Genomic DNA, 27,298 nt, shown 5'->3' with positions numbered 1-27,298 from the left:
CAAAGAAGAACTGACTTTGAAAACTGGAATTTATACTACTTAGGAGAACTTGGAGGATCTTCACATATAAAACAGACTAAAAATCCACACCACCAGCAATGCACAAGGTACAGGTAGGCAAGCACCAACTTTTTAAGTTAACTCGATAGTCTCATAGAAACAGATCTGAAAAAATTAGCAAGTTAGAAGAGAGGTGTCAAATTAAGATATTAATGAACTAACATGGGAGCAGGACAGACATACATACATCGTTTGTATAGTCTTCCAGAAGCTGGAAGATGTACATGCTATTGACACCAATAGCTTGACAAGCTGAACTTCCACGCTGGAATAAATTCACTATCATGTTGGCTGGAAACATTTACAGAACTATATGCTTATAAACCAGAGATTAATAACCATGTGCAACTTTAGAGGACTTCTAGAAAGTATCTTTAATGACTTGGTTCATGCCATTTTAAAAACAGTCATTTTCAAGAATAAAATCAATACATTTGTTGTATTGACTTTGCTTTCCCAGTCCTATTCCCATCTTTGCTAATGGTTTGGCATCCACAGTATGTACAGTATGATGCCTGGGAAGATACATTGAAAATTAATCCCAAATTTCCAACTTGCTAATTATAGTGCACAATTATTGTTAACAACCCCCACCATCCCCCTACCTCAGTATAATAAAATAAAAAAAAGGTCTGTCTGTGAAAGCTCCCCAAAATGCCAAAGATGTCATTAGCAAAGTATTATGGCCTGTCTAACTTTAAAAATTGATACGCAGTCATGCAAATGATGGAAGAAAGTCACTGGAAGAGGGTAGCTATCATAATCTAGAGAGCTGTATAGCCTATCCCCATTTACCATGGGAATCTTTATTATACTGCTGTCCTTGGTCTTTTCCTGAGGAAAAATCTTCATTGTGTTCTAGTAAGATTTCTGCAAGTAGGTATAAATGAGAAAGATTTTTGCCCATATTTCTCATGACCCAAGCTGCATTTACTCACCTTTATTAAATGAAGAATCTCTACAACTGAGCTCAGTAAAGTGTCATTTAACCAGTGTCCTGATTTCAGCTTGGACAGAGTTAATTTTCTTCCTAGTAGCTGCTGTGTTTTGGATTTAGTATGAGAATAATGTTGATAGCCACAACTAAACCAATATGTGTTAAATAATGCTTATATTAAGTCAAGGACTTTTTCAGCTTCCCACAGAAGCTGAGAGGGAGCATAGACAGGACAAGCTGGACAAAGGAACAGTCCACACATCATGCTCAATATATAAATAGGGGTTGACCGGGGGGCAGAAATCCACAACTGCTGCTTGGGACAGGCTGGGCAATTGATCATTGGGTGGTGAGCAATTGTATTGCAGCACTTATTTTGTATATTCTCTTATCACTATTATTTACTTTTCCGTTACTGTTCTATTAAACTGTCTTTATTTCAGCCCACAAGTGGATTTTTTTCCTTTTTCTCCCTCTTCTCCCTACCCTACTCAGAGTGGGGGTGCATGGTCCTAGTTGCTGGCTGGGGTTAAACCATGACAATCATAAATCTTATCTTCATCAAATGCTTTGAGTTCTTTTAAGTAATTGGATTTGGTCTATTTTTGACAAGGCCACACACAGAGTCCTTTTAAAGGAAGATGCCATATGATTTCAGCTAGGTAAGTGGATTCTCAAAACACATCCCCATCTCTTAAAACAGACAAGAAAATGGGCATGACGAAATCCATGTTATACAATGTGCTGTATATACAAATTGAAAGACCGCATCTCAGTTTTTCCTGTTACTCAGTTTAACAAGATTCAATAAAACATGGAAGCAAAGCACCAATAGCCATCTTTCCCCAAGTCCTTGAAGAATGTCTCAACGTCTCCTACAGGTCTTCAGGTCTCTAAAGTTTCTTCATTTGCCCCACAAGTGTCTACAACACAGATTAAACAACTTGTCACTGGGAAAGCACGGACTTTAGAGTTGGCTATCCACTTGTCTGTTTCAGTATTATATTCAAGAATGTGCCCCAATCGACCAACACCCTGAAAACCAGCCAGGACATAGACTACAGATCCCACGGCAGCACACTTCACTGTTACACCTTTCCATGGCATTGGAGACACCATCTTCCATTCATTCATCTTGATATCGTAATATTCTACATTATCAAGGCCACCTACAAAGCAACGAAATAGATAACCGCTTATTACATTATACCATACAGAGTGAACACAAATGCTTCATTAAACTTAGTCTTTATTTTCAAGGTTTAGATTAAAACATAAACCCTAGAGTTAAAAACAAACAACCAACCTCGAAAAAAGGCCACAGATTTCTAAACTACCAATTTACCCTTTTATAAATACAGAAATAGAGAAAAGTAAAGAGGAGACTGAAAGTCAGATGCGTTGCAACAAGTTTCACATTATATGCTTTCTAGAGATTCTAACACATTACTTCATGAACAGAACAACTAACAATGCCGAATTTCTTACGGATTTGTGGCTAGTGACTAAAATGCAGGAATCCACCTGAAACTTCCCTATAGTGAGGGCATTTTACTCTAGAGGGGTCACCAGTACCTTTACCTAAATTAGTCATTTACTGATAGAGGATGTCTCTCTCCATTATGATATTAAAATCATTGAAGTTTAAAAGCCTAAGTCCCTTTGAAAAGGGCCAAGGGAATCAAAAGTTATTGAAGAAAAGTAGATTTTTTTTTTAATTTTTTTCTAGGAAAATAGGCTGGTAATTACACTTCACAATATCTACAAACAACCTGTTATCCCTATTTAACAATCATAATAGGAGTCACAGTTTTCACTTCCAGTACTGAATTATTAGACCTGAGAGATTAAGAAACCTTTATATAATGTTAAGAGGTACAAATATTTCACCCCAACCATAGCTTTCCCCCATTATATAACAATAAGAAAAATTAATCAGTCAGGCTACAGAATATGAATGATGAAATAATACTTTAGCTTCTTCATTCAATAATACACACTTCTAAAATGAGTATTCAGTGAATACACTAACATTTTGCAAAATGGCAGCTCTGGCTACAACTGATTTATAAAATGTTTGTGCAAAAATGCATCTACTGATGTTTTTGCATTAGAAATCAACCGTGCCGGAAGAGTTTTAGTAGCTAATTAAAATACAAGCTATATTCTAAAATAGCATTCATCTGAAATGAAGTATTTCAACTACCATAAATAGCAATTAATAAACCCCATAGCTGAGAATTTTCATTTGAAAAGCACTTCAGAAACTCTGTGTAATTAAAATTCAATTCTCTTGGGAAATAAACTACTATTATTCTAGTTTTAAAGACAAGGAGACAGGCAGCTCATAAATTACCTGCCCATGACAATAAGTCACATTTCAAAACTAGGGCAGTCAAAAAAGTTCTCGCTTTTTCACCACTTTAAAAATAGCCGACTAGCTTTAAGTTTTTAGACTGAAGTTCCTAGAATAATGGCTACACCTTTACCTGTCTCTCAAAAGAATACTAAACACGCATTCATGCAAGAATGCTCTCAAAATACATAATGAACAACGAAAAAAAAAAGAAGTTATCTTTTCTCTAATGACTGCTTTAGCCATTATAACTACTGCAGAACTGGGCTACAGTATGGGTACATTATCTGAATTTTGACAGCACTGTCATTAGTAAAAGAGTTTGAGAAACAAGATACAGTGAAGTAGGGAGGTGAAAGAAAGAAGGCAACAACAATGATGTGGTGACAACAGGACGTGTTTTATGGTACTGCTCAAAGTTTTTCAGCTGAACAGAGCAGAATGAATTCTTTGCAAAAGAAAAAAGGCCCTCATGAAACCTGCTAGAGAATTAATGGAATTAAAGTACCTAAGCCATTTTGTCCACCCACAGCAAATATTTTGTCCTTTACAAACACCAGCCCGTGATTCTTCCTGGCTTCAATCATTGGACACAGCTCCGTCCATCTGGGGAAAAAAAAAACACAAACAAAAACAGGGAAGCTCACTATTTAGTACCTAAAAAAATAAGTATAAAATATGTAAATAAAACCTAGTATTAGGAAAATGAAATATCACAGAATCCCAGAAAGGTAGGGGTTGGAAGGGACCTTTGGAGATCATCTAGTCTGACTCCCCTTCCACAAATATGGAAATATGGAAATATGGAATAAACCTGCTTAAGAAAAACTACTTTTTAAGTAAAATTACAAATAACTAATTTATTACTGCTTAACTCAGGAAAATTCCTTACCGCATACAATTCTTCCTATTAACCTATACTTCAGTTATTTACAGAGCAAGCAAAGCCACAAGTGACCAAAAATAATCAGAATTGATACAATACTTACGTTTCAGTAGCTGGATCATAAACTTCACAGGAATTTAGGACTCTTCCAGAAACATTGTTTCCCAAACTTCCTCCACATACATAAATGAGACCATTCGCCTCTACCATTCCATGGCTGCATCGCTGAGTCAGCATGCTGGGCTTTGTGTGCCAGCTTTCTGTTCTTGTGTCATAGCATTCAAATAAATATAGTGCAGAATTTCCTTAAAAAAATAGAAACCCACCGAAGTGGCATTAATTTTTATGGCTGTCTTTCTAGAGAAGAGTCTAACAGTAATTATCAAATTGATGCTTTATTTGTTAGTTGAAAAGGGAAAGCTGCTTTCCCATCTCCAAAAGCAGAACTAACCAACTTGAAACTTGGGACTTTTCAGAAAGCACATACTTGGAACTCTTTTGACTCTTGTTCCAAAATATGGAAGTTTATAAAACTGCTATTTGTTATTTGTGTTTAAAACCAAAAACAAATTATGAGATTTTTTTTTTAGGGAGGGAATAAACACTGAACGGAGATGTATATAAATTATGATCATATTCTCATCATCTCATGCTACTCTCACTACTTGGAAATATATTGAACTTTCAGATGCGAAGATGAAACCAGCTTTGTAAACTTCGAGAAAAAAACCTCATGAATCTGTACTAAACAATGTGACTTGCCCAGGTTTCAGAATAATTGTTGCCTTTGGAATTAGATAGCTTGATTATACCACAGCATACTCCTGAATTATTAGTAACCACAAGACGGCTATCCCTCACCATTTTACTTTTTTCCTGGGGACTGGCAGATACTTATTTTCTGGAAATGCAAAGTCTGTGTACTCCTCCCTCAAGGGCCAGTAAAACTATTACTGAAATCAGAACCAATTTTTCTAACGACGATAGATGGAAGCTTAAAGACTTGTGCTCAGGTAACTAGCTGAACCACAGACAAAGCAGAGAAGGCTGGATACAACTTTCTCAGAAAAGAACAAGAATCCTTCTCCCCTTTGTTTCAATAAATAAATTCACCTAGAACAGTTAAAGGTGCCTTCTTTTGTGCCTCTTTTTCCTTGCCTTTCTACTTCTAAAAATTGTCTCTCACTAGCAGCACTTGCGACCAGCTGGGGATTTGAACCCTCAAAACAGTGCTATGTTTCCAGATGCAAAATACAAGAGCAGACTCCTATATACTGTGTGTTTATTTACTCCTACCACGTAATTCTCAGTATCACGAAGAACTGTATAGAGTGGGACATATTTTTTCCTTGATGTAAATACACATCCTTATTGCTTTGAAGTTGTAGAAATTCTTGTCTATGGAAAATACAGCAGAACTGTCTTTAATGTCTTTTTTTTTTTTAAAAAAAAAAAAAAAGGTAAAAGCTTCCGTTTTCAGCATGCTGTCAGTATAATGTTAAATGTTTTTCCTGCATCTAAATATAGTGGAAGAATCTACTATGTTTAGCTTTCAAACTCTGATAACTATTGCAAATAAGACAGTACTCCCATCCATTCAAAAAGGGGAAAACAAGCCCTGTTTTCTGTAATGGACTGGTACAGTAATTTGTTTTCCAAACTCTTCAATCAATGCAAAAAGCACGCAGTTTTTATATTTCTCTACAGCTTTTTCAGCAATTAATAGTTTCACATAATTGCCTGCTCCAAATGAGAAAATACTAGATTCAGGATAGACAGACTTCTCCAAACAGTGTTCACTGGATTCCAAAGAAAAAAAAAATACATGCAAAAAACCCTCCGTAATTAATTATTAGCTTTTATTATTCTGTCTTCCATAATATTTACGGATAACAAAGTGAAACTGCAGTAATGTGAGGTTGAATTTAAAAGAAAACTAATTTAGTTTCCATTACAATTGTACTAACTAATTACAATGTATTAGAAAATAAAATGTACAATCAAAGCTTGTATCATGCTGACATGCGGGAAACTCGGAAGATCTATAAGATTTTGTAGCGTTCCAAGTTTCCCAATGCAGCCTTAGTGAAGCCCATTTGAAGTAATGGGAAAGGTGCTATTTCACATGTATACACTAGGTGGCGGCTAGGAGCAGTCTAATCTGCTGCTACGTGAGACCTCAGGATTTTAGAAGTTGGGTAACATTACCTCAATGTCACAACTTCCCATTAAGTGACTTATCAATGTTAAGCACCGATTATGACCTTTTTTTTCTCTGCTCACCTCCCTCTGCAGCAGCGACGAACTCAAAAGGATTTACTAGAAAATTTCTCCCTAGCTTTAGGGTTTGGTGGGGGTGTGTGTGTGTGCGTGTGTGTGTGTTTTCTTTTTTTCTTTCCCAGAACACAGGCTTTTTTAAAGCTTTGTATTTTTATGGATATAGCATACCTACATTCCCACTTTGGGTTTGCTTCTGATGTATCGTACTTAGAAAAACAATAATTTTAAAATGTTGCTATAACAAGTCACCCACCAGGTTTCTTGGTAAGAGAAAAAAACAACAGTCTTATTTTTTTTTTTTACTAGGATAAGTAATAATGTCTAAAGAAAGTAGTATTTCTCTATTTACTGAGGCAAAACAACAGAATAACAAACAGAAGATAACTTCTGTCATTTGACAGAAAAATTGGACAAATTCCTTTACAGGGCCAGGTATGATTTCACTACCAAAAGCATTGTTTCAAAAGCATTTTTTCACCTTCTTTTCCTGTCCCCCCTTATAAAAAACTTCATTAAGCTCAACATATGTTGTATACTAGTAATACCATGGTCAAAATGGTGCTATTCTGGCCATACATGACAGAAAATTTTAAATCACAGTGAGTTCTGTGGATTTTCCGAAGGAAGACAAGAGCAGAGTGGGACTCCCAAAATACATTTGCTTGTCCCTAGTAACTACAACTCTTAAGAGTTGCAGTGTACTTTATGCTCTAGTTAATGTAAGTATTATTCATTTCAATCAGTGAAACCACTTTTAAAACAAAACAGAAATGGATTGTTGGATTGTGGGGAGGATAAAATCCTAAATATGGGAAAATAAACTCATTAGGCTAACATGGCAACGTGCAGTTTCTTTTCAACAGTCATGCAAAAAACAGAAAAATTTCCAGGTATCTTTGTTTGTGCTTTTTTTTTTTCGTTTTGTTTTAAAGATTTTTAGTGTCTTACCCACTTCTGAACCACCAGATGTATAAATTTTGCCCTCAGCAGCACAGGCTGCAAGGCTATCTCGAGGTGTTGGAGGTCCTAGCTTGGAATACCAGCTATCCTTCACCACATTGTAGCAGTCCATTCGCTTTATAGGGAAGAGCTGGGAACCACCCAAAATATAAACTACGTTGTCCCAGAAGACACAAGCTGCATCCCTGCGCTTTTCAAAGGGACATCGGATGTCTGTCCAGCTGTAATCCTGCATTACAAAGAACAAGTAATGTCTAATAGATTATAACACTTACCTGCACAGTGAGTGTTTTTCAAAAAGAGCTTTTCATAGAGATTTAGATATGGTCAGTTTTAAAGTTCCTTTTCAAAACAAAAATGAATACTGTTTATTGAAGAATATTCCTCAGTCGTACTCTTGAAAAATTCTCTTAGACACAGACATAGTTAGCTGCAATGAACCATGACATTATGAATTTCTATTTCCTCATCCCCTGTGTGCACCCAGTATAGCTTCCCTGAAAAACAGATATTTTTCTTCCCCAGCAGAATTGACCTCCTGCTGCTATCATGCTAGAAACAATGCATGTGATCAATAAAATAGGATTACACTTTCTTTTACAGGAATGGAAAAAGACATCTTACATATAGTAACAGATTCTTTCTAAAAGAAAAATATAATACAGAATGTACCAAACAAAGGCGATGGAAAAAGGAGAAGATAATATCCAAATTGACAAGCAACTCAGTTAAAAAGCTCCGATACATACTTTATTACCAAGACAACTAGAAGCTTATTTACAGAATTTACAAAACACAAATGATCTATAGCTATCCACAGTTGATAGCATGAGAAATAGGGTAATGCTCCATCACAAATACTGGCAGTCATGTTGCCTAGAAACTGATTTTGCATGGATTGGCAAAATCGGCGAGTATCTGGTATGGGCAGTAACACTACCCAAAGCCTTAAGAACACCAAACTCAGCAACTGATGGCAGACCAGGATAGCATACAGCACAAGAAACACGTCTTGAGTAATAGCATCTCACATATTCCATGAGCATAGCTTTTATCCTATACTGAACAGGAAAGTATGGGACCTTAACTGTTATCTGTGCCACCTCAGGATGGTCTAGCTCAACCTGCTGAATGACCTTCATTGTAATGGTTCACACAAGACGTTACATCATTACATTTTCTTAGCAAGGACATACTTCAAACACCTTGGTCAATGAGGAAGAACAGCGACTCCTACATGGGGGTTCAAAGAAAGAGAGGCAGAGCATGTTATAGTCCAAAACATCTTACAATCTTTTCTTGTAGCATCCCCCATATCAAGAAGAGCTGGCAGGTGCATGTGGCCCTTTATGGTGAGAAACAGGTCCTCAGGCATCCTAGAAAGGAAAGCCATACTACAGCATGGCAAAATAAATAGCTGCATAAATCTTAAGAAAATGTCTTAGTGCATTGTGCAAGATCAACATATTTCCCAGCTCAAACTTCTGGCACTTTTACAAAAAATCCTGTTGTTTTCCCTTAATGTTATAAAGGGCTGTGATCTGACCCACTTTTATGGCCTCAATTCATAGCTACTATTTCATCCACACCTTTATCAAATGAAAAGCCATAACCTGAGCATACTCAGCAGTCTCCTCCTATTTCAGCAGGAGATCATTTAGATCATTCTCTTGTAATGCTCTTCAGTGTGCCTGCACCACATAGAATTGATTTAAATTTATGCATTTTACGCAATTAAGAGTTATGTGGAAGAGCTGCTTTATGCCACAGTCAAGATCCACACAGCCCTGGGCAGTGGCAAGCCTCATTTTTGAGGGGCTGAGTAGGGAAAGAAAGACCATGATAGGTACATGGTGACACTTTCCCTGATGATCTTTGTTTTCAACAATTGTGATGCAGGACACTAGAGGCAGAAGCTATACCTTTGTATTTAATAGTTTTGAAAGGCTTTTATCTCTTTCATGAACATATTTAATCACTTATTAAAACTATGTGAACTCCTAGCAGCCACAAGACCCTGTGACAAGAATGGCACATGTAATTATGGGCCATGTGAAAGAGTTTGGGCCTTTTGTTTGAGATTTTTTCCTCACTTTCAGTTGATACCTCCTCTTCCAAGTTTGTCAGGGAAAACAGCAGACATATATACGGACAACCTCCCCACTAATAGCTCTGTGTCTTCATAAAAGGTATGCTGGTTCCCTTAATCATCAAGAAATAGTGTTGCCAGGCATATGTCACTTTTTACTTGCCATTGCTCGATTTTGCACTGTTAGAAAGTTAAAACTTCCAGCCATTTCTGGTCACTAGAGACACCAATTTCAAAAGAATAAGCATATTGCTGCCTCAAAATCCCATAAAATCCTATATACATTTTTATGAAGAATTCATAAAACAAGTATTTCATTTCCAACTTGGGAAAAGAAAAAAAAAAGCAGCTTTAAAAAAATATTCTGTAGAAAATTCAACAAGAAAATGCTTCCCACCACCATTAATAGGACATCTAGGATTTCTAGCAGCATTCTGAAAACAAACATCTCTACTCAAAATATTGCCCACAAGTTTTATGCCCATCTGCATCTGTCCTGTTGCATCATTTTCCTTTCTTGATGAAGTACATGCATAAATAGAAGTTACAAAGACAACAAATATAGACAAAGTAATACTGCTAACAGTCTCAACAAATAACACACAGTATCCAATCCATTCTTATTTAAAGAACCCTTTTTGACAACAAGGAAATGAAGATCAACATTAGAGACTAATTTTGTGTGCAAAGCAATAGGTGAAAGTTAAATTTTTTTGCACTGTTTTTATAGTATTAAAATTATTGAAATTTCTATCATTTACAACTGAGAAAGTATTTTCAGGAAAAATGTAACCTTTGTTTTGAATGGTTTCTTTAGTTGACATACAAGAATTTAATTAAATTCAATAATTTAATTAAAATCACAAGTGAAGGACTAGGTCACTACTCAATCAGTTCACAAACAGAATTTCACTTCTTTCCCAAGGTCCTAACCTTGCAAAAGTACATACACAACCTTAATTCTTTGTTCTGTGACATTCCATGATCTTTTGATAACACTAAAGTGAGTTAAATATGATATAGTCTTTGCAGCACTCACTGGAGCCTTACATCCCACACTTCTTTTGCATGCACACAATGCTAATTCAACAGGGGTTCTGGATCCTTGGTTTGTTGCATTTAAGAAGCTACTGCCACAGTTAAAGATCAAACTCAGATACTCAAGCAAAACATCCAGAAAAGGACCTTTAAATAGCTTAGGGTTGGAAACGAAGTAAGTAAAAGCTATTCAACAAGACATGACAGGCTAGCTAAGAATACCCAAGAAAGCATGTAAGCACTAGGAAAACATTCAAGGAAGACATGCTTGTTAGAATCAAGATCTCCAATTACCCAGTTTTCTCCTCCTCCCCCCACCCCTTTAATCCACATGCAAGGCCAAAAAGCTCGATCAAGAGGCAGTTATGCAAAATTTCTTCCCAACTCAATTCTTTTTTGGTGTTATGTCTGGACAAATAGTCCATGAAAAAATAAGCTATTTTATCCTATGCTGCATGTAGGCTCATATAGATATAACTTCTGTCCACAAAAGAGATTTCTTTGTAACATTATAGTTTAGGTCTGACTGAAGATCACCTAACTGTATACATAATTTTCCTTTAATTGTAAGTCTTTGCCTGTCACTTCCACTCAGCATGCACTGAGATTATTGTTTTTCAAACAAGATTAAGTTTTTGGAAAACACACGGTGACAACTAGTGGGGCTTATATTAGTTTATGAAGAGCGATGAAGCAACACCACCCATCTTTTGAGTTCTGACCACCGTTGACATTATGCACTTTTGAAATTTAACCTATCAGTTAGGTTGGTAAAGAGACCACATGCATACTATGCTGATACCACCACTGCCAATTAATGACTGCGACAATAAGTCTCAAATCTAGTTTCCATCCTGCCTAAAATTAGCTTTGTTCCAACATAAGTTACTGGAGATTAAGAGAAAGAAACTTTGATCTGATTGCCTTCTAATACAAGAAAGGTCAGAGCGTACTGGGTGAAATACAACTTTTTAAAATGCCAAAACCAAGTAACTGTTTGAAAAGGATGAATGCCTTGATCAAAGGCTTCCCCAACTCAGACCTTGGAAAGGAAAGAATTAATGTGCTCCGTTCCCCTCACCTCCTCACCCCCAGTTGGAGTACTGCTTATATTACTTGAGTACGTATATAAAGGAAAAAGGTGGTCATTATTTAGGAATTTGGAATTCCCATTAAAAATACATATCAAATGTCTCTCAAGCTAAGTCAAAGCTGGTAGATTTTTTTCCCCAGACTTGACTGGTGCTCCAAGAAGGTGTCTTCAATTTTATCTTACACAAGGGATGTGAATGATGAGTTCAAAAAACATCCCAAGAGCTCATTCATTCCGAATTAGATTTGACAGGGCTCACATTGTGTGTTATCTGTATGAACTTTATAGCCAAAACTGTTTGAAATTATAGCAAGCATTTCACACGCTGAGTTAGAACAACCAGAATTTCTGCAACAAAGTGTTATATATATATATGTGATTTCATAACTTAAGAGAGTCCTGATGTTTAAGTAGCAACTTTTTTCTGCATGTGCTTGCCTGGTAAAACAGAGTATGGATAATCCTTCTGTATGCAGCCGATGTTTCTAGACCATCTAGTCTGCATAGCTGAAATATACACCATTCCTGTGGTTTGATTTTATTAAGGAAGCATCGAAACAAATTTCAGGCAAAGCTTGTTTGCTCTAAATTGGTCACCTCTAATTTTTTTGTTGTAGAAACTCACTCTTTTCCATTTACATAATACTTGGCTCCCAGTTCTTCTCCTTATATACTCTTAAGAAAAAAGAAAATTGTGAACCATTAGGATTTAGAAATGGTCACATATTTATAATAAATGCACTGAAAAAAACACCTTGCAGTCTAAAACTGGCTTCTACACTAACATATAAGCCAATAATTAAACTTGTGCTAAAAAGAAGTTGCTTTGAGTTATTCTCTGAACACATAAGTACATGCACATGCATACAGACTTTCATATATTCCTAACTAATTGCTTGATGTTTCGGTGACTTTTTATTTATTTCCAGCTGTGGGATGCACATACCAATCAATTCTCAACTCAGATGGATTTACCAGAACACCATATCTAATACTGCCAATAAACAAGCACATAATCATTCTATTCAAAATTAAATACTACATCTAGGTACACAGATTTGAAAACACCTAATTAACCGTGCTCTTCCAACTGTATACCCAAGAGACAGGGGATACATCCTTCCTAATACCGTTTTGTAGATCATTGTGTCTTAGTTAATATCATCAGCAAATAAAATGTGTAAGATTACAAACAGTGAATCTTAATGCATTCTGAGGTAACGATTACCTTTGGATTAAAATATCTGCAGGACTGGGGCTGTGAGCCTCCAAACAAAGCAATGCGATAATCATGTTTTTTTCTTCTTGGTCGCGTACCTTCCACTAACTCTTCTCTGTCTTCTGGGGAAAGTAGATGGTATCGCATCCCACCTGGAAGGAAGAAAACAACTCTTGCAGAACCAGTGTGGCTCATATATGGAAAGAGATGTTTCAGAGGCAGGGGTCGGGGGAAGAGGGGAGGGAAAAGGGAGAAACCAAGTTGCTACATTACACCTATACAGCTTTCACTTAAAAGGGAAGAATGCACAGCAGCACATGAGGATGGGAGCATACATCCAGACTTACACCCTATTTCAAATTGCCTGCTGCACGTGAAAACAGGACATGAATATGGAGTCATGTTATATACCAATTTATCGATTAGCCTATGTAGCCAATATTAACAAGCAACTAAATTTGTTGCACTGAAACAGGCAAAAAGAAAGCAAACCCAAAGAAAAGGAATGGCAGAACTGGGAGCCTAAAGAGGACAATACTAACATTTAAAGAAGAGGCCTGAATGCAATGAGGAGTCAACCATGCCTGCCTCCTCACCCCCCAATTTCTGATTAATAAGGAAGGCATCTCTAGTACCTCATGAAAATCCCTCATTTTTGTTCTTAGCTTGGCAATGCAAAAATATTAGTTACAATTGGTATAAGAAAATAAGCATTCTCCTAAGAAACACTTGAAAGAATGCAAAAATATTAGTGACATTACAGGCCACTGAAACCAGCCAAACAAAAATTCTTGTTTCTTAAACAATGCACCCAAATCCATGTCACACTAGAAGTATGACTGAGATGTTGATGGTCAGCAAATACTTACCAACACATAGGTTAATTTGACTCTTGCTCATTGACTGAAGGAAAATAGTTGCATACTATTTTTTAGGTCTACACTAAAAATGAAGCCAACTAGTTAACCGCTACCGAAATGAAAAGATATCCTTCCAGAATATTTATCAACATCTAGGCTTTTATTTCTTACACGATAGAATTTCACAAATGTTGTCTAAAAACAAAAGCGAAGCTTGCTCCCTATCTTATCTGTGCCTTGAGAATACAACTTGCCTGTAGGCTCAATGGTCAGTATATCTCAGAGACAAAAGTAGCACAACATATGGTTAACATTCTAATTTGCTTAGGGAAGCTTTTTAATATTCAAAGTATTTACTTATAATATTTCTTTTGTGAATCACATATGAACATGAACAATACTGAAGTTAGTAGCCTGTCCCAAAGCCACACTAACACTTCCAATTACCCTAACAACTCATTGACAAAATCTCCATTCCATTACTCATCATGGAATTCATGTCATTTGCTAGGAGAAAAGAAATGAAAGTCACACTCTGTTACATACGATGGGTTTTATTTACATGATAATCTGCTAATCCAACTTCAACTAAACACAGCATCCTAGAGGGAACACAGTTAGATGAATTTAATGTGAAAATGTTGTCAGAGCATTTTAAAGCAAACAATTTTCAAAAATTCCACAGCATTTTTTTAATTATACAGAACAAAGATTTTTGCTAGAGGTCAACTTACTGATCACCATTTTAAGGCATTCTGGGTTATCCTGAATAAGTGGTTCAGCCTGAACTGTTTTACTTAAGAAGTTCTTTGATATAAGAGGAAATCGGACTTTAGCAAGAATGTCAACCATGTATGGCTGGCGATTTGGCTCATCATACTTCAGCCATCTGACTGCTGCATCATAAACCTTAAACAAGAGAGAAGGAAAGCAAAGAATAAGGTACATCACCACACCATAAGACAAATAACAAAACTATAATGCTCCAAATTGATTCTTCTGCCTGTTGGAGGTTAACTTATACTAAAAGTTTAGTATGTGGGGATCCATCACCATCTTCCAAAAAAACCAAAAAAATCCCCAAAAACCCACCCCACAAAAAAACAACCAACCAACCACCAAAAAAGACAATGCTCAGACATGAAGTAAAACAAATGCACAACCATGGCATAAAACCCATCTACAAACTTTAAAAAACCCCACAACACTACTTCTGCTATCTAGCTTTTTTCCCCCCCCTTTTTCTCCAAATGGGAAGCATGAATCTGCAGTTCACATTAATGTGGGTAACCCCTGTACCAAGTTAAGGCTAAGACGCTTCGAGTTCCATGTCATAAACCCAGGTAATACTTCACCAGAAATGCTGAAATAGCTTCTACTTGATATAGTCTCCTGAGCTGAGAAACTGCTTCTGTTATCAAATCGTAGTGTTGGGTATCCAAATATATTGCTATTGTTGTGTCTTAGGGGACCATTTAAATTAAAGTTTTTAGCTGCAGACTGCTGTAAATTTAGCATTCAGAAAGCCTCCTCTCTATCTCCTCTTACAAGAAAAGATAATGGGTTTTCTTAGAGGGCAGAGAACAGGGAAGGTAATGAAGAAATCTGCTTTATTTATGATGGTTTTCTGCGTCAGGAATGAATGAAATGAAAATCCAATGTTAACTATGTACTAAGATACTTCAATGCTGCTCTCAGACATAGTAAGCTTATCTACTCTGCTGCCACTTCAGAGTCAGCACTAACGTCCTTATGTGTGGTAACACAGTCAATACCTTCTCCTGTGGCTGAAGCAGATCACAGTAATCAGCAGTGAGTGACTGAGATATAATGTCAAAAGGTATTTAATGGCAGAATTGGAGTTATTCAGAGGGACTGTTAAACCACCTCAGCTATAATCCTGCAAAATGACTAGGGAGAGTAAAGAAATAAAAAAAATATTTAAGGCTCAATTCTATCATCTAAGGAAATTCAATAGATTGACTGGGACACGAACACTGTATCCCTTCATCAACAGAAACATTACTTCCATACAGGAAAAACAGGACAGCTAGTAATGAAAGCCACCTTCCTTTTTTTGCTAAACAAATATGCTTTCCTCCAATACAAAAGTTTAGAGTATGTCAACTTTCTAGCAGTACTCCTGAGAAATAAGATTCCTTTAGTATCACTGGCAAACTCCTGCAGTTTCATACTGCACACTGCCACTTTCATAAAGGAATTTTAATGATGCCATGCTGCCTACACAAGATTTCTAAGACTGCTGCCAAGTTAAAGCATGCCATCCTACCTTACTAACAGAACTTCAAGAATGTAAATTCCAAAGCATCATTTTGGCTGCAAGCTAAACACCACTTCTAGCTTTGAGAATGTTACCCTGTGACCTGAACTTTTCCCAGCACATGTCAAGAATTTTGACCTGTGGATACTTATATTTATACTTATAACTAGCCAACTATCATATTCTAGTCACCTGATATTATCTTCTGCTCTTAGTAATTCTTATTTTCATTGAAACTTTTTAATACAAGAGATTCATAGAATTAGTGCATTTTTGTCAATGTAAGCTAACTTCAGAATCAGGAAAATATCCATTACTAAGCGGATACACATACCATCTTGACTATGAGAAGTCTACGTTGCACTTCAAAGGTATGAGTCAACTCATGATGACATACCCAAACAAACTTAAATTACCTAGTTCAAGCACCAGAACAGTACAGCTAGAAAGGCAAGATTTCAGTATGGTTTCAGTAGATTTGATTGAGCAGCTATGAGAAGGACCCGGCAGCTACAACCATCCTGCAGTCACCTCTTTGGGCTGCAGTGCGGACACAGTTATGCTCTTCCTATTTTCCTGCAGCAGGAAGAACAAGCTGGCAAACAAGCATTCAGGGCTATGCTATAAACTGAATGAAGCTTTCCAAACGGGACAGCTGTGAATGTAATTTCTACCACAGGTTACAACTTTTGAATAAAACTCCAGGCTCCTTTCAGCCACCTAAACTTTGTTGTGTCCATTCCCTAAATAAGGGCCTTCCATCAACCCATCACAGTCAATGCATCTAGCTTTCAGAGTTTTGTTCATCTCACTTCCAAGTCACTCAGTTCCTGAAGCTTAACTTGTGCATGCATATGTTTCCATCAGAAGCAACTCCTCTCTGAAATAGGATGAGGCCATAATTCAGGTCGAGACATGAGACCTTATCACCCTCTACAACTACCTGAAAGGAGGTTGTAGAGAGATGGCGGCTGACCTCTTCTCCCTGGTGACAAGTGATAGGACGAGGGGAAACGGGTTCAAGTTACGTCAGGGGAGGTTTAGATTAGATATTAGGAGACATTTTTTCACTGAGAGGGTTATTAAACATTGGAATAGGCTGCCCAGGGAGGTGGTGGATTCACCATCTCTGGAGGTGTTTAAAAAAAGGGTAGATGGGGCACTTAGGGACATGGTTTAGAAGTGGCTCTTGTCAGGGTAGGCTAAAGGTTGGACTCGATGATCTTAAAGGTCCCTTCCAACCTCAACAATTCTATGATTCTATGATTAAGGTACAGTTTGTTTACCACCTTGAAGTAGTTCACTTTCACCAATAGCACATGAACCCCAATCTACGAGCAACTGCTATAATACATCAAACGTAATTCAGTTCACGTACTACCGAATCAGAAGCCCTATAGCTACCTTGATGAAGGAAACTGTTTTGCCTACTCCCTTTATGACTTCTTTCTTCCTAGTTTGCTGCAACAACACACAATAATAACCATACTTGAAATATGGATATTCATTAATATTTGGCTTTGACCAAGCTAGGATGCATCTTTTATTCTACAATTTAGCAAGAATTATGCGCATCATATCCTGTAGGAACATCAGAAGTGAAATACTTTAAAACAGTTCTCGATTAAATAGAAGATAGTGAAGTTCAATGCTCTTAGCTGGTATGAAACAGGGATCTCACCTGGTCTTCTGCCCTCACAGTCAACGTATCTTGGTTCAAGAGGTGTGTCACACGCTTAACATCAAGCTGAAGAAACTCATCTGTCTTGTAAACTTCAGTGAAATGCTGATGGATAAAATCATCTGCAGTGGCTTTCAGTTCTGGACAGTCTAGGCATTCTGCTAACACACTTATACCTATGAAGGAAAAATTAAGAAAAAAGCCCTTCCAAACTTGAACTGCAATTACCTTTAATATATTAAAATAGAATAAAACTACTGTAATTTCAGTACTACTTGCAACCCCAATTTAATATTTACTACCATGCTTTCTTTTTCTCTAAAACACATTCTATCATAACTCATCTGCAACTCAGGACAAACTAAGATAAGCACAAGCTGCTGATCCCTGTCCCTACCGAACTAATAGGAGAGTCAGACCTGCAAGCACTTGCCCTATTAACTATCTTTATTTCCTCCCTGGTTCTTTCCCATTACGAGGCAGACAGCAGCACCATAACCAGGTCTGAGCCATATCACAGTAACAAAGTCTAACAAGAACAGCTTGAGAAACTGGATCCAGGTTTTAGAACCTCCCCTGACCTGCTTACGCAGCAGCAGTCACCAACCAAGACAAATTTCCTTCAAGAGTCATGGTGAACTGGGACTTTTCTATACAGGTAGCACAGTCTGCTACAGACCAACACAAAAAAAGTCAAGTTGATGCTGCTGCAAGGGCAGGTTGGCATAAACGTATAAATTGCAACTGCTACTGAGAAGCACTGTTTTCAACCTTCCCATTAGAAACCAGATAAGCACAAAGCTTTTCAGCAGCAAGTGTTGCTCATCATGGTCTTCCTCCTCCTTCTATGGAAGAAATGGCAAATGGGGTAGAAGTAACTCAACAACCCATGGGCTACAATTAGTCTGAGCTGCTCTAAGTAGTAAAATGCAAACTAGAAAGATAAAATCTGAGTGTACGAATCTATCAAGAGATTCAAAATAAGACATCTTTTCTTTCAAATATACTTTTTTTTTAAATGAACTGTCAACTTGCATACGAGTCTGCACACAGAACACATTTCAACTTGTAAACAATGACTTGAGGAAAAATTGATTTAATCTTTATCTCCCTTTTTGCTATAAATTAGCAATAAAGTATGCAAGACCGTAATTAATTTTCTAGTTAACAACAACCAGAGGAGGGAATATGCCTCAAAGCAAGCATAAGTGGCATTTTCCTTAGAAAGTAGTGTCTGTCTTCCAGCAATTGTTTCAGAGCCACAGCTGTACTGCACCAAATTGTCAGTTGAATCATTGTAATTCAGATACTCTGCAAAACATTTCTATTGATATTATAAACGTTTATAATGTGATTGAGATGTTACTGGGAGAATTACATGGCAAACGTCAATAAGAAACCCTATAAACAAGTTTATCTTTAATATTTCGTTAAATAAAGTGCAGCACCAAGTCTTAAGCATGAAAAAGCATTTAGTTCTACTAGTTGTTTACTTTACCTTTTCTGTAACACTGAGTTCACATTACAGCTACAGAACATATTTAATATCAAACCTACACAAGTGACATTCATGCGTTTCAGTCAAAATTAAGAGTGATTAAAAACAAAAGTAAGCTAAACTTATCCTGTTTGTACTTTTAGAAGGTACGCTAGTTTTGTAGAAATTACAACTCTGTCAAATTCTGTCTCCAAGTACAGTAACAACAACTGAAAGCTCCACCTCACTAAACAGCTGATGTTCTCTGATAAACAAGAAACTCCAGGGTGCTGCCAAGCTGGGATGAGACCTAGCACAGTCAGCAGACTCCGATACTGGCAAGACAACTGCCAGATTGTTTTGTCTATGCCAAGGGACACCAGTTCAGATTCACAGCAAAATTATTTTTATATGCTTGGATTTAGCCAAGTATTACTGTCTTTTAGACAACACCATCTCTTTTTCAGGAACAGCAAAGTTAAAAAACAAACAATAAATTTGTTTTTTATTTGTAAATAAACAAACAACAAAAAAGTCTGCATTTCTCTTACCAAGACAATTGGAAGCATCGACTTGCTCTTTTAAAAAATCCACACACATTTTTTTCACAGGTTCAATCTGATATTGGTTTGCTGCATCTAATAAAGACTGGACGTTATTGCTGTTAACTGAGATTCTGCAAAACAGAAGGTGTAAAACTAGCATCACTAAAATTACTTACTTTATTGTAGCAAAAAAAGCAACTTACACCAATTCACATAAATGGCACAATTATTTCCCTGCTATTTGCCCAAGAATCTTTCACACACAGTCTGAAGACACAACCTCCCCTTCATGATCTTTCCAAATTGCTTTCATTTGCTCTACTTTACTGAGAAAGGGCAAAGAATAACTGTCCTGGATGCTGAAGAATAAGCCTTTGACACAGGCCCTCTGCAGTACCATGCTATTGCTTTGGCTTGTGTGATTAGCCACTTCCACAAAGCAGAAAATGAACAGAACCTTTGTTCTGACAGTCTCCTACTCCCAAACAGGCACCAGCAAAATCTGTCTAAACTCATTGTCAAGACTGCTCTGGCTGATTTGCCCAGAGTGCACAAGCAGAACAACCAGTTTGGCAGTGCTTCAAGAGAAAGTACAGAGCCTGCAGACAAGGGCTGTGGCATCAGGGGAGACAACCATCTGCCTGGGGTGCTGACACTGACTGTCTCTCGCCACTGATGGAGCATACGACAGGATTCCCCTCAAAGAAAGGCGAAAGCCTTCCTAAGGAGAGTTAATCCAGTTAGTAGAAAGATGAAAGGCCTGCCATCCATCAGTCATGAGAGCTGATTAAGAAGTAGTTTACAATCCTAGACATCTGCACAAGCTCTGTTTAAAAAAAATAATACATGGATAACCTGAGATGGGAGGGAAATGCTGTTCACAGAACAGTTACCAGCCTGCCTGTCCTGAGATGAAGGTATAACTCCTGGAAGTGGTTCCGTGCAATAGCTACCATGACCATACAGAGAAAGCCTACTGATATCTATAAGGGCCTGAATTTCAGAACAATGGTAAATATCATTTGACTCCAACAGCCAAGTGCTGTCAAGTGCTTTGAATTGCTTTCTGGAGACAACTACTACTCTCTCTAGTCTGTCGGGCTTCCTCCTGTTTATATAAAAAGGAAAAGGGAAGAAGAATAGAAGGTCTAGTCACATCAGGCTTTAAACAAAGTAAAGGATCGTAATGGTAACAAAACTGATGAATCATAAAAGCATTATTTAAAGATTTTATCATTTACAACTGGCAGACTTCCTAGAAAAAGTGTCAGCTTTAAATAACAAAACTACCTTGCAGTATAAGCAAACTCCACAAGCTGTTCAATAATGTCAGGTTCTGCATCTTTTAGCTCCACTTCAAAGGACTTCGATTCAAGCATATTTGCTGCAAATAGATTAAGAGACAAACTACATCAATAAGCCACTCTAGTTATTGTACGTTTTGCAAACAGTAGAAAATAAAGTGATTATACAAAGTGGGGAACCTGTTAAAAACTGCACACAGTTGATAGCTGTTTTCCCAGGATTACTAATGCAAATCAGGAAAGAAAGGGGGCAGTGGGACAAGCAAGGTAACTGGTGTGTGCGCATGCTTGTATTATGTAAATTATGATAAACTGCATTAAATAGAAAAGGTCATAGATGCTGTTGACTGCAGCACAGACTGCCAAGCTAGCATTACCAAAAACAGGAAGCACACGCTGCACTGTCAAAAGCTATTTCCACATTCAAGTCGATAACAACGGAGACAGCCCCGAGCTCCCTCATCCAGACACCGCACTGTAAGTTTGCCCACAGACGGTTACAAGCTGACCACTATTTTATTTGTACTCAACTTTAATGTGCATTTTATAGCAGAGTAATTTTACAATTCCTGGGCAAGGCACACAAAGTAAGATAAATACTACATAATTGAATTTGCAAAGATAACATAAATGCAAGAACATTTACACGTCTGAAAGCCTGTTTAATATGTGGAAATGCCTAGTGGTGGGAAGCAGTGCGGCAGACAAATTCTGTCATGGGAGTAAAAACTCCCAATTTTCGGGTTAAGGGAGGGAGACCAACTCTAATACAGTATATGGGTCCCAATTAATAAGAGAGCTTACGTATGAAGTAACACTTGATAAAAACAGAGTTAAAGTGAAAATGAGAGGAAGGGTGAACAGAAATGAGTGTAAGTAGGACACAAAAGGAGGAGATCTTCACATACTTATCCCCGAAATTAATCACTTTCATAAAATAAAACACTTGTCAGCCACAAGCCTAACAGGATATCATCACGAAAGCTTATAATTAATCAATTTTGAAGAGACTTACTAGTAAACATCAAGTTAAAAAAGTGACTGGCTGAAGCAAGAACAACACGGTGAGCTGGGATCTTTCTTTCTTGAACCAGAAGAATGACATCACATAGAGTTTTCTAAATCAGAGGAAAAACAGACAAACAAAAAAAATCACAAAGATCAACATTCTCAAAAATCTTTCAACAATATTTCCTTAAAAACAGCTTTGGAAATTCATTGTTTTGCTTAATCCACACAACTCAAGAGTATTATGTAATAAAAAGATTTTCTGTAAGTCAAAGTTATGTTCGGTAACCTGGAGAACTAGCAAAGTTCAGCTTACCCATGAACTTGTACCCTAAGGATGGTCACAAATAATGTATCAACTCTGATTAAATTTTTCCTGTGGCATTTAAATCAGTCTCCAATAATGTAGGCTCTGCAGCACCTAGCACGAACTGCATTTACATCCATTAGTGGCTCTATTCTCCACTCAGCTGTTGACTTTCAAAAAAAAAAAAACAAACTTTAGGAACCTCATATCTGAAGACTGACATCATATTGCCCAACCGGAGTGAAAGCGATGAACAAGTTCAAAGCATTCAATGGAACATTTTTAAGAAAATGTATCCCCAAAATATCACTTCTATGGAAGGGTTTGATGGATCACACCTGATGAGCAGCTAAGTAACTTCCAGACCGAAAAAAATATTTTTATTTCTTATTTGTTTGCTATTTGTATATAGGCAGTTAGTTTCTCCCCTACACCTGAACTGTCACACAGTGGAAGGAGAAAGGAAAGTGACAGTTCTTATAAAAGTCGTCAGGAGACATGAAAGGAGAGTAAGGGATTGGGGTAAAAAAAATACATAATTTGCACAGATTATCAAATGGTATCCTTTCTAAGAACATATTGACTGAAATAAATGCACTCCATACTACAGTTAATTATAACATCTTCTTTATTAAGAAAAACTGGGCCGCACTGCTCTCTAAAATCAGGAATTAATTTTCAGCTACTACAGTAGAACTACTTTCAGAAACACCTATCTACACCCAACCCTATATTAACCCCAGAAAAGAGCATTTCTACTGTGGGAAATACATGTTTTAAATGTATCTAAAAAATACCATGCATTTAAATGTATTTTAAAAAAATGTTTTAATTAGAAGTTAGATGGGGGGGTGGCATACAGCTTCCCTTATATATCTGTAGCTTTAAGCCATTTAGGATTGAAACAATATAAGAAGAGACCTTTCAAGACAAGTTTCAGGGGAAGTCCTTTAAAGCTGGAATTCCTAGCACATCTGGTTCAAAACAAGTGTTGGAAACCAGCAGTACAAGATACCATAAAATCCTGTGGCTAAGCTTTGCTAAGACTTCCAACTGTTGCTTGAACTCCACAGTGCATTTCTAAGATACATTTAGTGCCTCAACTCAGCATTTGAAGCACCCGGGATATTCTAAGGCCTCTCTGGGTATGGGAAGAAATATTTGTCAACCAAAACAGAACATCATTTTCATTTCTTTCCCTGGGATGTTTCTGGGTGTGACTGCTCCATTTCAACTAATGCTCTTCTGAGGACTTCTGTGCTTCTTTCCAAAAGGACCCATTGGTGTCATTGAGTCACCTCAATGAGGCAACTTATGACTGGTGTTACATCAACCAAAGGACACACCCAAGCGTGAGCTTGCATTAGGGCGCTTCATCTTCCAAATAACAGGTTCGCAACACCTCACAACTCTGTCCCAGCTTCATTCTCAACTCTTGGCTGATCTCCACTCAGCTGCAAAGTTGCAACAAAGGATTTATGCACATGCTGTCAAATTGCTCTGTAAAACCCACAAAGACACGGGCCACCTCATGTTGGAAATGAGCAAGGAGTCCTTTATGCACTAAACAAACATGTCCCCAACATCTTACCAGTACCAAGCGCAGGTATGTCCATAGTTTTCACTCTAAATTCCCATATTCATGGAGGCTGCCTCTAGATCCCAGCTCGCACAAAAAGCAGCCTCTTTAAAATTAGCTGTACTTTCCAATTGGCCCATTTTCCTACAGCGTTAAACTCATGCAGACAAATAGCTAGTGCTCCATATGCATGCGGCTATTTCCATCACAGGAAATTTTTAACTCATATCATAGTTAGGTTTTATAACCACAGCATAGTTCTTGACTTAGCAAAACACAAGAAGAAAGAGCTGCCTATAAATCCTATTAAACTAGTCAGATGAACACGTACATTTTCCTCTGGCTCCTGCTGATTTCCTAGTTTTATACTATATAATCACAACTCCCCTTCCCCCACCCTCCAGTAATAGTTAACCTCCTCTTACAAACAACTCCTAAAGCAAGCATGAGCGTCATGAACCATGCAAGAATTTCTGGAGTGGTCAGCATGGGGTGGGATATGCAAAGCCACCACCTGAGCTCAGATCAGAAGTTTCCAGGAAACTGATAGCAGACAAAATTCAGAGTTATACCTCTCTGGGCCCAACACATTTTGAAATCTGAATCGAAGTACACACAGATTTCACAGCACTTTATCCTGATCCTCTCCCACCCTGTTTAGAGTAACTCGTAACTAGATGAGAGCTGGAACTCTACTATACTGAAAGATGAGGTACTAACACAGAACAACAACGTGGTGCCACAGACTGGAGTAGCAACACAATAAAGCTCTGCAATTTGCCTGTGCTAGGGGCTGCACACACATCTAAGGGGGGGGAGTATTTCCTCTACCTACTTAAAAAGCACAACAGCATTTGGCATCCCCTCGTCAACCATGACCGAGGTACGAGCTAAACAGTGATGAACTCAGCTACACCTAGGAATGTGTTTACCCCAGTAGAACAGAAACAAAGCCTACATCGAAAAAGTAGATCATAGGCTTTAAGTCTCAACTACCTGAAGTCACCAAAACCAATTTGATTTTTCATACCCAGGAGCTTAGTTGCATGAAATGGTTTATGCAGACAACACAACTGAGCGCGGATTAGTGAGAGAAGAACAGGGCTGAAGTGCTGCAGAGAAGCAGAACCAACGCTCTGGTATCACTTGTGAAGCAAGGACCCGGACCGCTGATGAACAAACACAGCATTAAAAGCTGGACTGAGACTTTGCCAAGACTAACACTAGGAGACAAGCAACAGAACCCTAAAGGTACAACACGTGACAGTGCCAACTACAAAGCCCCCCAAGTGTTCCTGAGCAGCTGGCTTCAGAGGCAGCTTTAATTCTGGCTCTACACAACTGTTTTTTAAACGAACCAGAGTACCACAACCAAGCCAGCTCCTCCCACAAAGGGAAAGGTTTCTCCATATGTCAGGAGTTACGTGGATTGTTTTCCTGCCCTTGTACCAGCAGTTTAAGCTTTTTAAGGGGGAAAAAAAAAGTAATAATCAGCACTTCTTTCATTTTGGACAGCTCAACTGAAATACACCTGTATGATTATAGTTTTGGTTACTACTCTTGTTCTATTGGTAAACAGAAGAGTCACCTTTAATAATCATTAGCCTATTGACCTAGGAAGCTGATCAGCACCAAAAGTCCAAATTTGTGAAGATGAGGCCGCCAGCCCCCTGTACCGCCATTGGCTTCTTCATGCGGTGGCCAGAGGCATTCGGTACGAAGCACAAGAAGGAACTCGGCCAGTGAAACCAAACCACGGTTCCTCCTCCCGCTGCAGCTCCACCGCGGGGGCGGACAGCTCGGCTCACGGGGGCGGACAGCCCGTCCCTGGCAGAGAAGCTCCCGCTTAAAGCTCCCCATCCCCATCTTTTTGCTGCCCCGGGGCTTCCGTTCGCAAAGGGCCCCGCCGATGCTCCAGCCGGAGAAACTGGGCCGCCAGCCGCAGCGGGGCCCCTGTCCCTCCGCAGGTGACCAGGCGGGGCAGCAGACCCGGGCCCTACCTGCTTGCGCATGGCGTTCATCACCCCCATGAAGCTCGCCAGCAGCTTCGCCTCCTCGCGGGCGGCCAGCTTCTTCTCCGTCTTCTTCTTGCCGCTCTTCTCCGACCCGGGGGCGGCCATGCTCCCTCACCGGCGGGCCCGCCACCCCCGCCGGGACACACGCAACGCCCGCCAGCTGCCGGGCGGCGACGACCGACGACCGACGCCCGGCCCCGGGCAAGCAGAGAGGGCTCGCCCCCGCCGCGCCGCCGACACCGGAGCCGCACTGGCCGCGGCGGAAGCGGCCTCGGGAGGCGGGGCCGGGCGCGCTGACGCCATCGGCCGGCGCGGCCCCCCAGCGCGGGATAAACAAAGAGCGGAGGGGCTTGCGTGCGTCACGTGGTGGGCGGCAGAGCGCGTGCGCCCTGAGGGGGGTGGGCGGGCGGGCGGGAGGAGTTGGGAGGGGGCGGCAGCAGCAGGCGTTCGGGCCGGTGGGGTTTTGGGGGGATTTCTTTGGGGATGGGTGCGCCTAAAGGGCTTGGATCCAGGCACGTCCATGCATGCCAGCAGGACTAGGGAAGTGATGGTCCCCCTGTACTCGGCACTGGTGGGGCCCCACCTCGAGTACTGTGTCTAGCTTTGGGCCCCTCACTACAAGAAAGACATTGAGGTGCCAGAGCGCGTCCAGAGAAGGGCAGCGAAGCTGGGGAGGGGATCTGGAGAACGGGTCTTACCAGCAGCAGCTGAGGGAACTGGGCTTGTTTAACCTGGAGAAAAGGAGTCTGCGGGGAGACCTTATCGCTCTCTACAACTACCTGGAAGGAGGTTGTGGAGAGGTGGGGGTCGGTCTCTTCTCCCAAGTAACAGGATGAGAGGAAACAGCCTCAAGTTGAGCCAGGGGAGGTTTAGATTGGATATTAGGAAAAATTTCTTCACCAAAAGGGTTATCAAACATTGGAACAGGCTGCCCAGGGAAGTGGTGGAATCACCATCCCTGGAGGGATTTAAGAGACAAGTGCTGAGGGACATGGGTTAGTGGTGGTTTTGGCAGTGTGAGGTTGATGGTTTGACTCAATGATCTTAAAGGTCCCTACCAATCTAGGCGATTTTATGATTCTGTGTTTTTAGAGATCATGCAGTATCTGGGAGGATGTCAAACCTGCCATGGCCAAGTGGCTGGTGGGTGTTGGCTGTCACGGTGGGTGAGCAAAGGGGGAAAGTTGGAGCATGTGGGTGGAGGCCCTGCCAGCAACGCCTGAGGGACCTCGGCCTCCATTGTCAAGGTGGAAGTGTGTCTCAGGCTTGCGTGGGCTGAGAAGGGAAATAAACGTGAGGCAGAGGCAACCACTTCTCACTCTT

General features: G+C 39.2%; 1 protein-coding gene across 2 annotated transcripts; it reads right to left on the bottom strand.

Moving 5' to 3' along the window:
• Nucleotides 1-11: 11 nt before the first annotated feature.
• Nucleotides 12-26,296, bottom strand: KLHL7 (kelch like family member 7). 2 transcript variants are annotated; one of them, XM_063325003.1, is made up of 12 exons: nt 26,162-26,296; nt 25,961-26,123; nt 22,082-22,184; nt 21,053-21,146; nt 19,769-19,893; nt 17,741-17,916; nt 14,513-14,687; nt 12,928-13,070; nt 7,468-7,708; nt 4,343-4,544; nt 3,862-3,959; nt 12-2,166 (listed from the first exon to the last, which is right to left on the bottom strand). In XM_063325003.1, exons 2-12 carry the CDS (start codon nt 26,078-26,080, stop codon nt 1,883-1,885), a joined length of 1,761 nt encoding a protein of 586 aa, XP_063181073.1. In that variant the 5' UTR covers nt 26,081-26,123; nt 26,162-26,296; the 3' UTR covers nt 12-1,882. The 2 variants fall into 2 exon arrangements, with proteins under 2 accessions (XP_063181073.1, XP_063181074.1); XM_063325004.1 differs by lacking the exons at nt 25,961-26,123; nt 26,162-26,296 and having other exon boundaries at nt 21,053-21,169.
• Between the last annotated feature and the right edge of the window lie 1,002 nt (nt 26,297-27,298).

Source organism: Chroicocephalus ridibundus, chromosome 2 (assembly GCF_963924245.1).
Source record: "Chroicocephalus ridibundus chromosome 2, bChrRid1.1, whole genome shotgun sequence".
NCBI lineage: Eukaryota > Metazoa > Chordata > Aves > Charadriiformes > Laridae > Chroicocephalus > Chroicocephalus ridibundus.
The sequence above is the reverse complement of the archived record's forward strand: the minus strand, read 5'-3'. Positions and strand labels throughout refer to the sequence as shown.

Excerpts from the sequence above, each read along its gene's own strand:
- KLHL7 (XM_063325003.1), bottom strand. The coding sequence starts at position 26,080 with ATGGCCGCCCCCGGGTCGGAGAAGAGCGGCAAGAAGAAGACGGAGAAG. Across the intron at positions 22,185-25,960 it reads TGAACGCCATGCGCAAGCAG|AAAACTCTATGTGATGTCAT; the intron begins GTAGGGCCCGGG and ends CCTCTGATTTAG. Across the intron at positions 13,071-14,512 it reads ATGCCTTAAAATGGTGATCA|GTGGGATGCGATACCATCTA; the intron begins GTAAGTTGACCT and ends TCTTCCTTCCAG.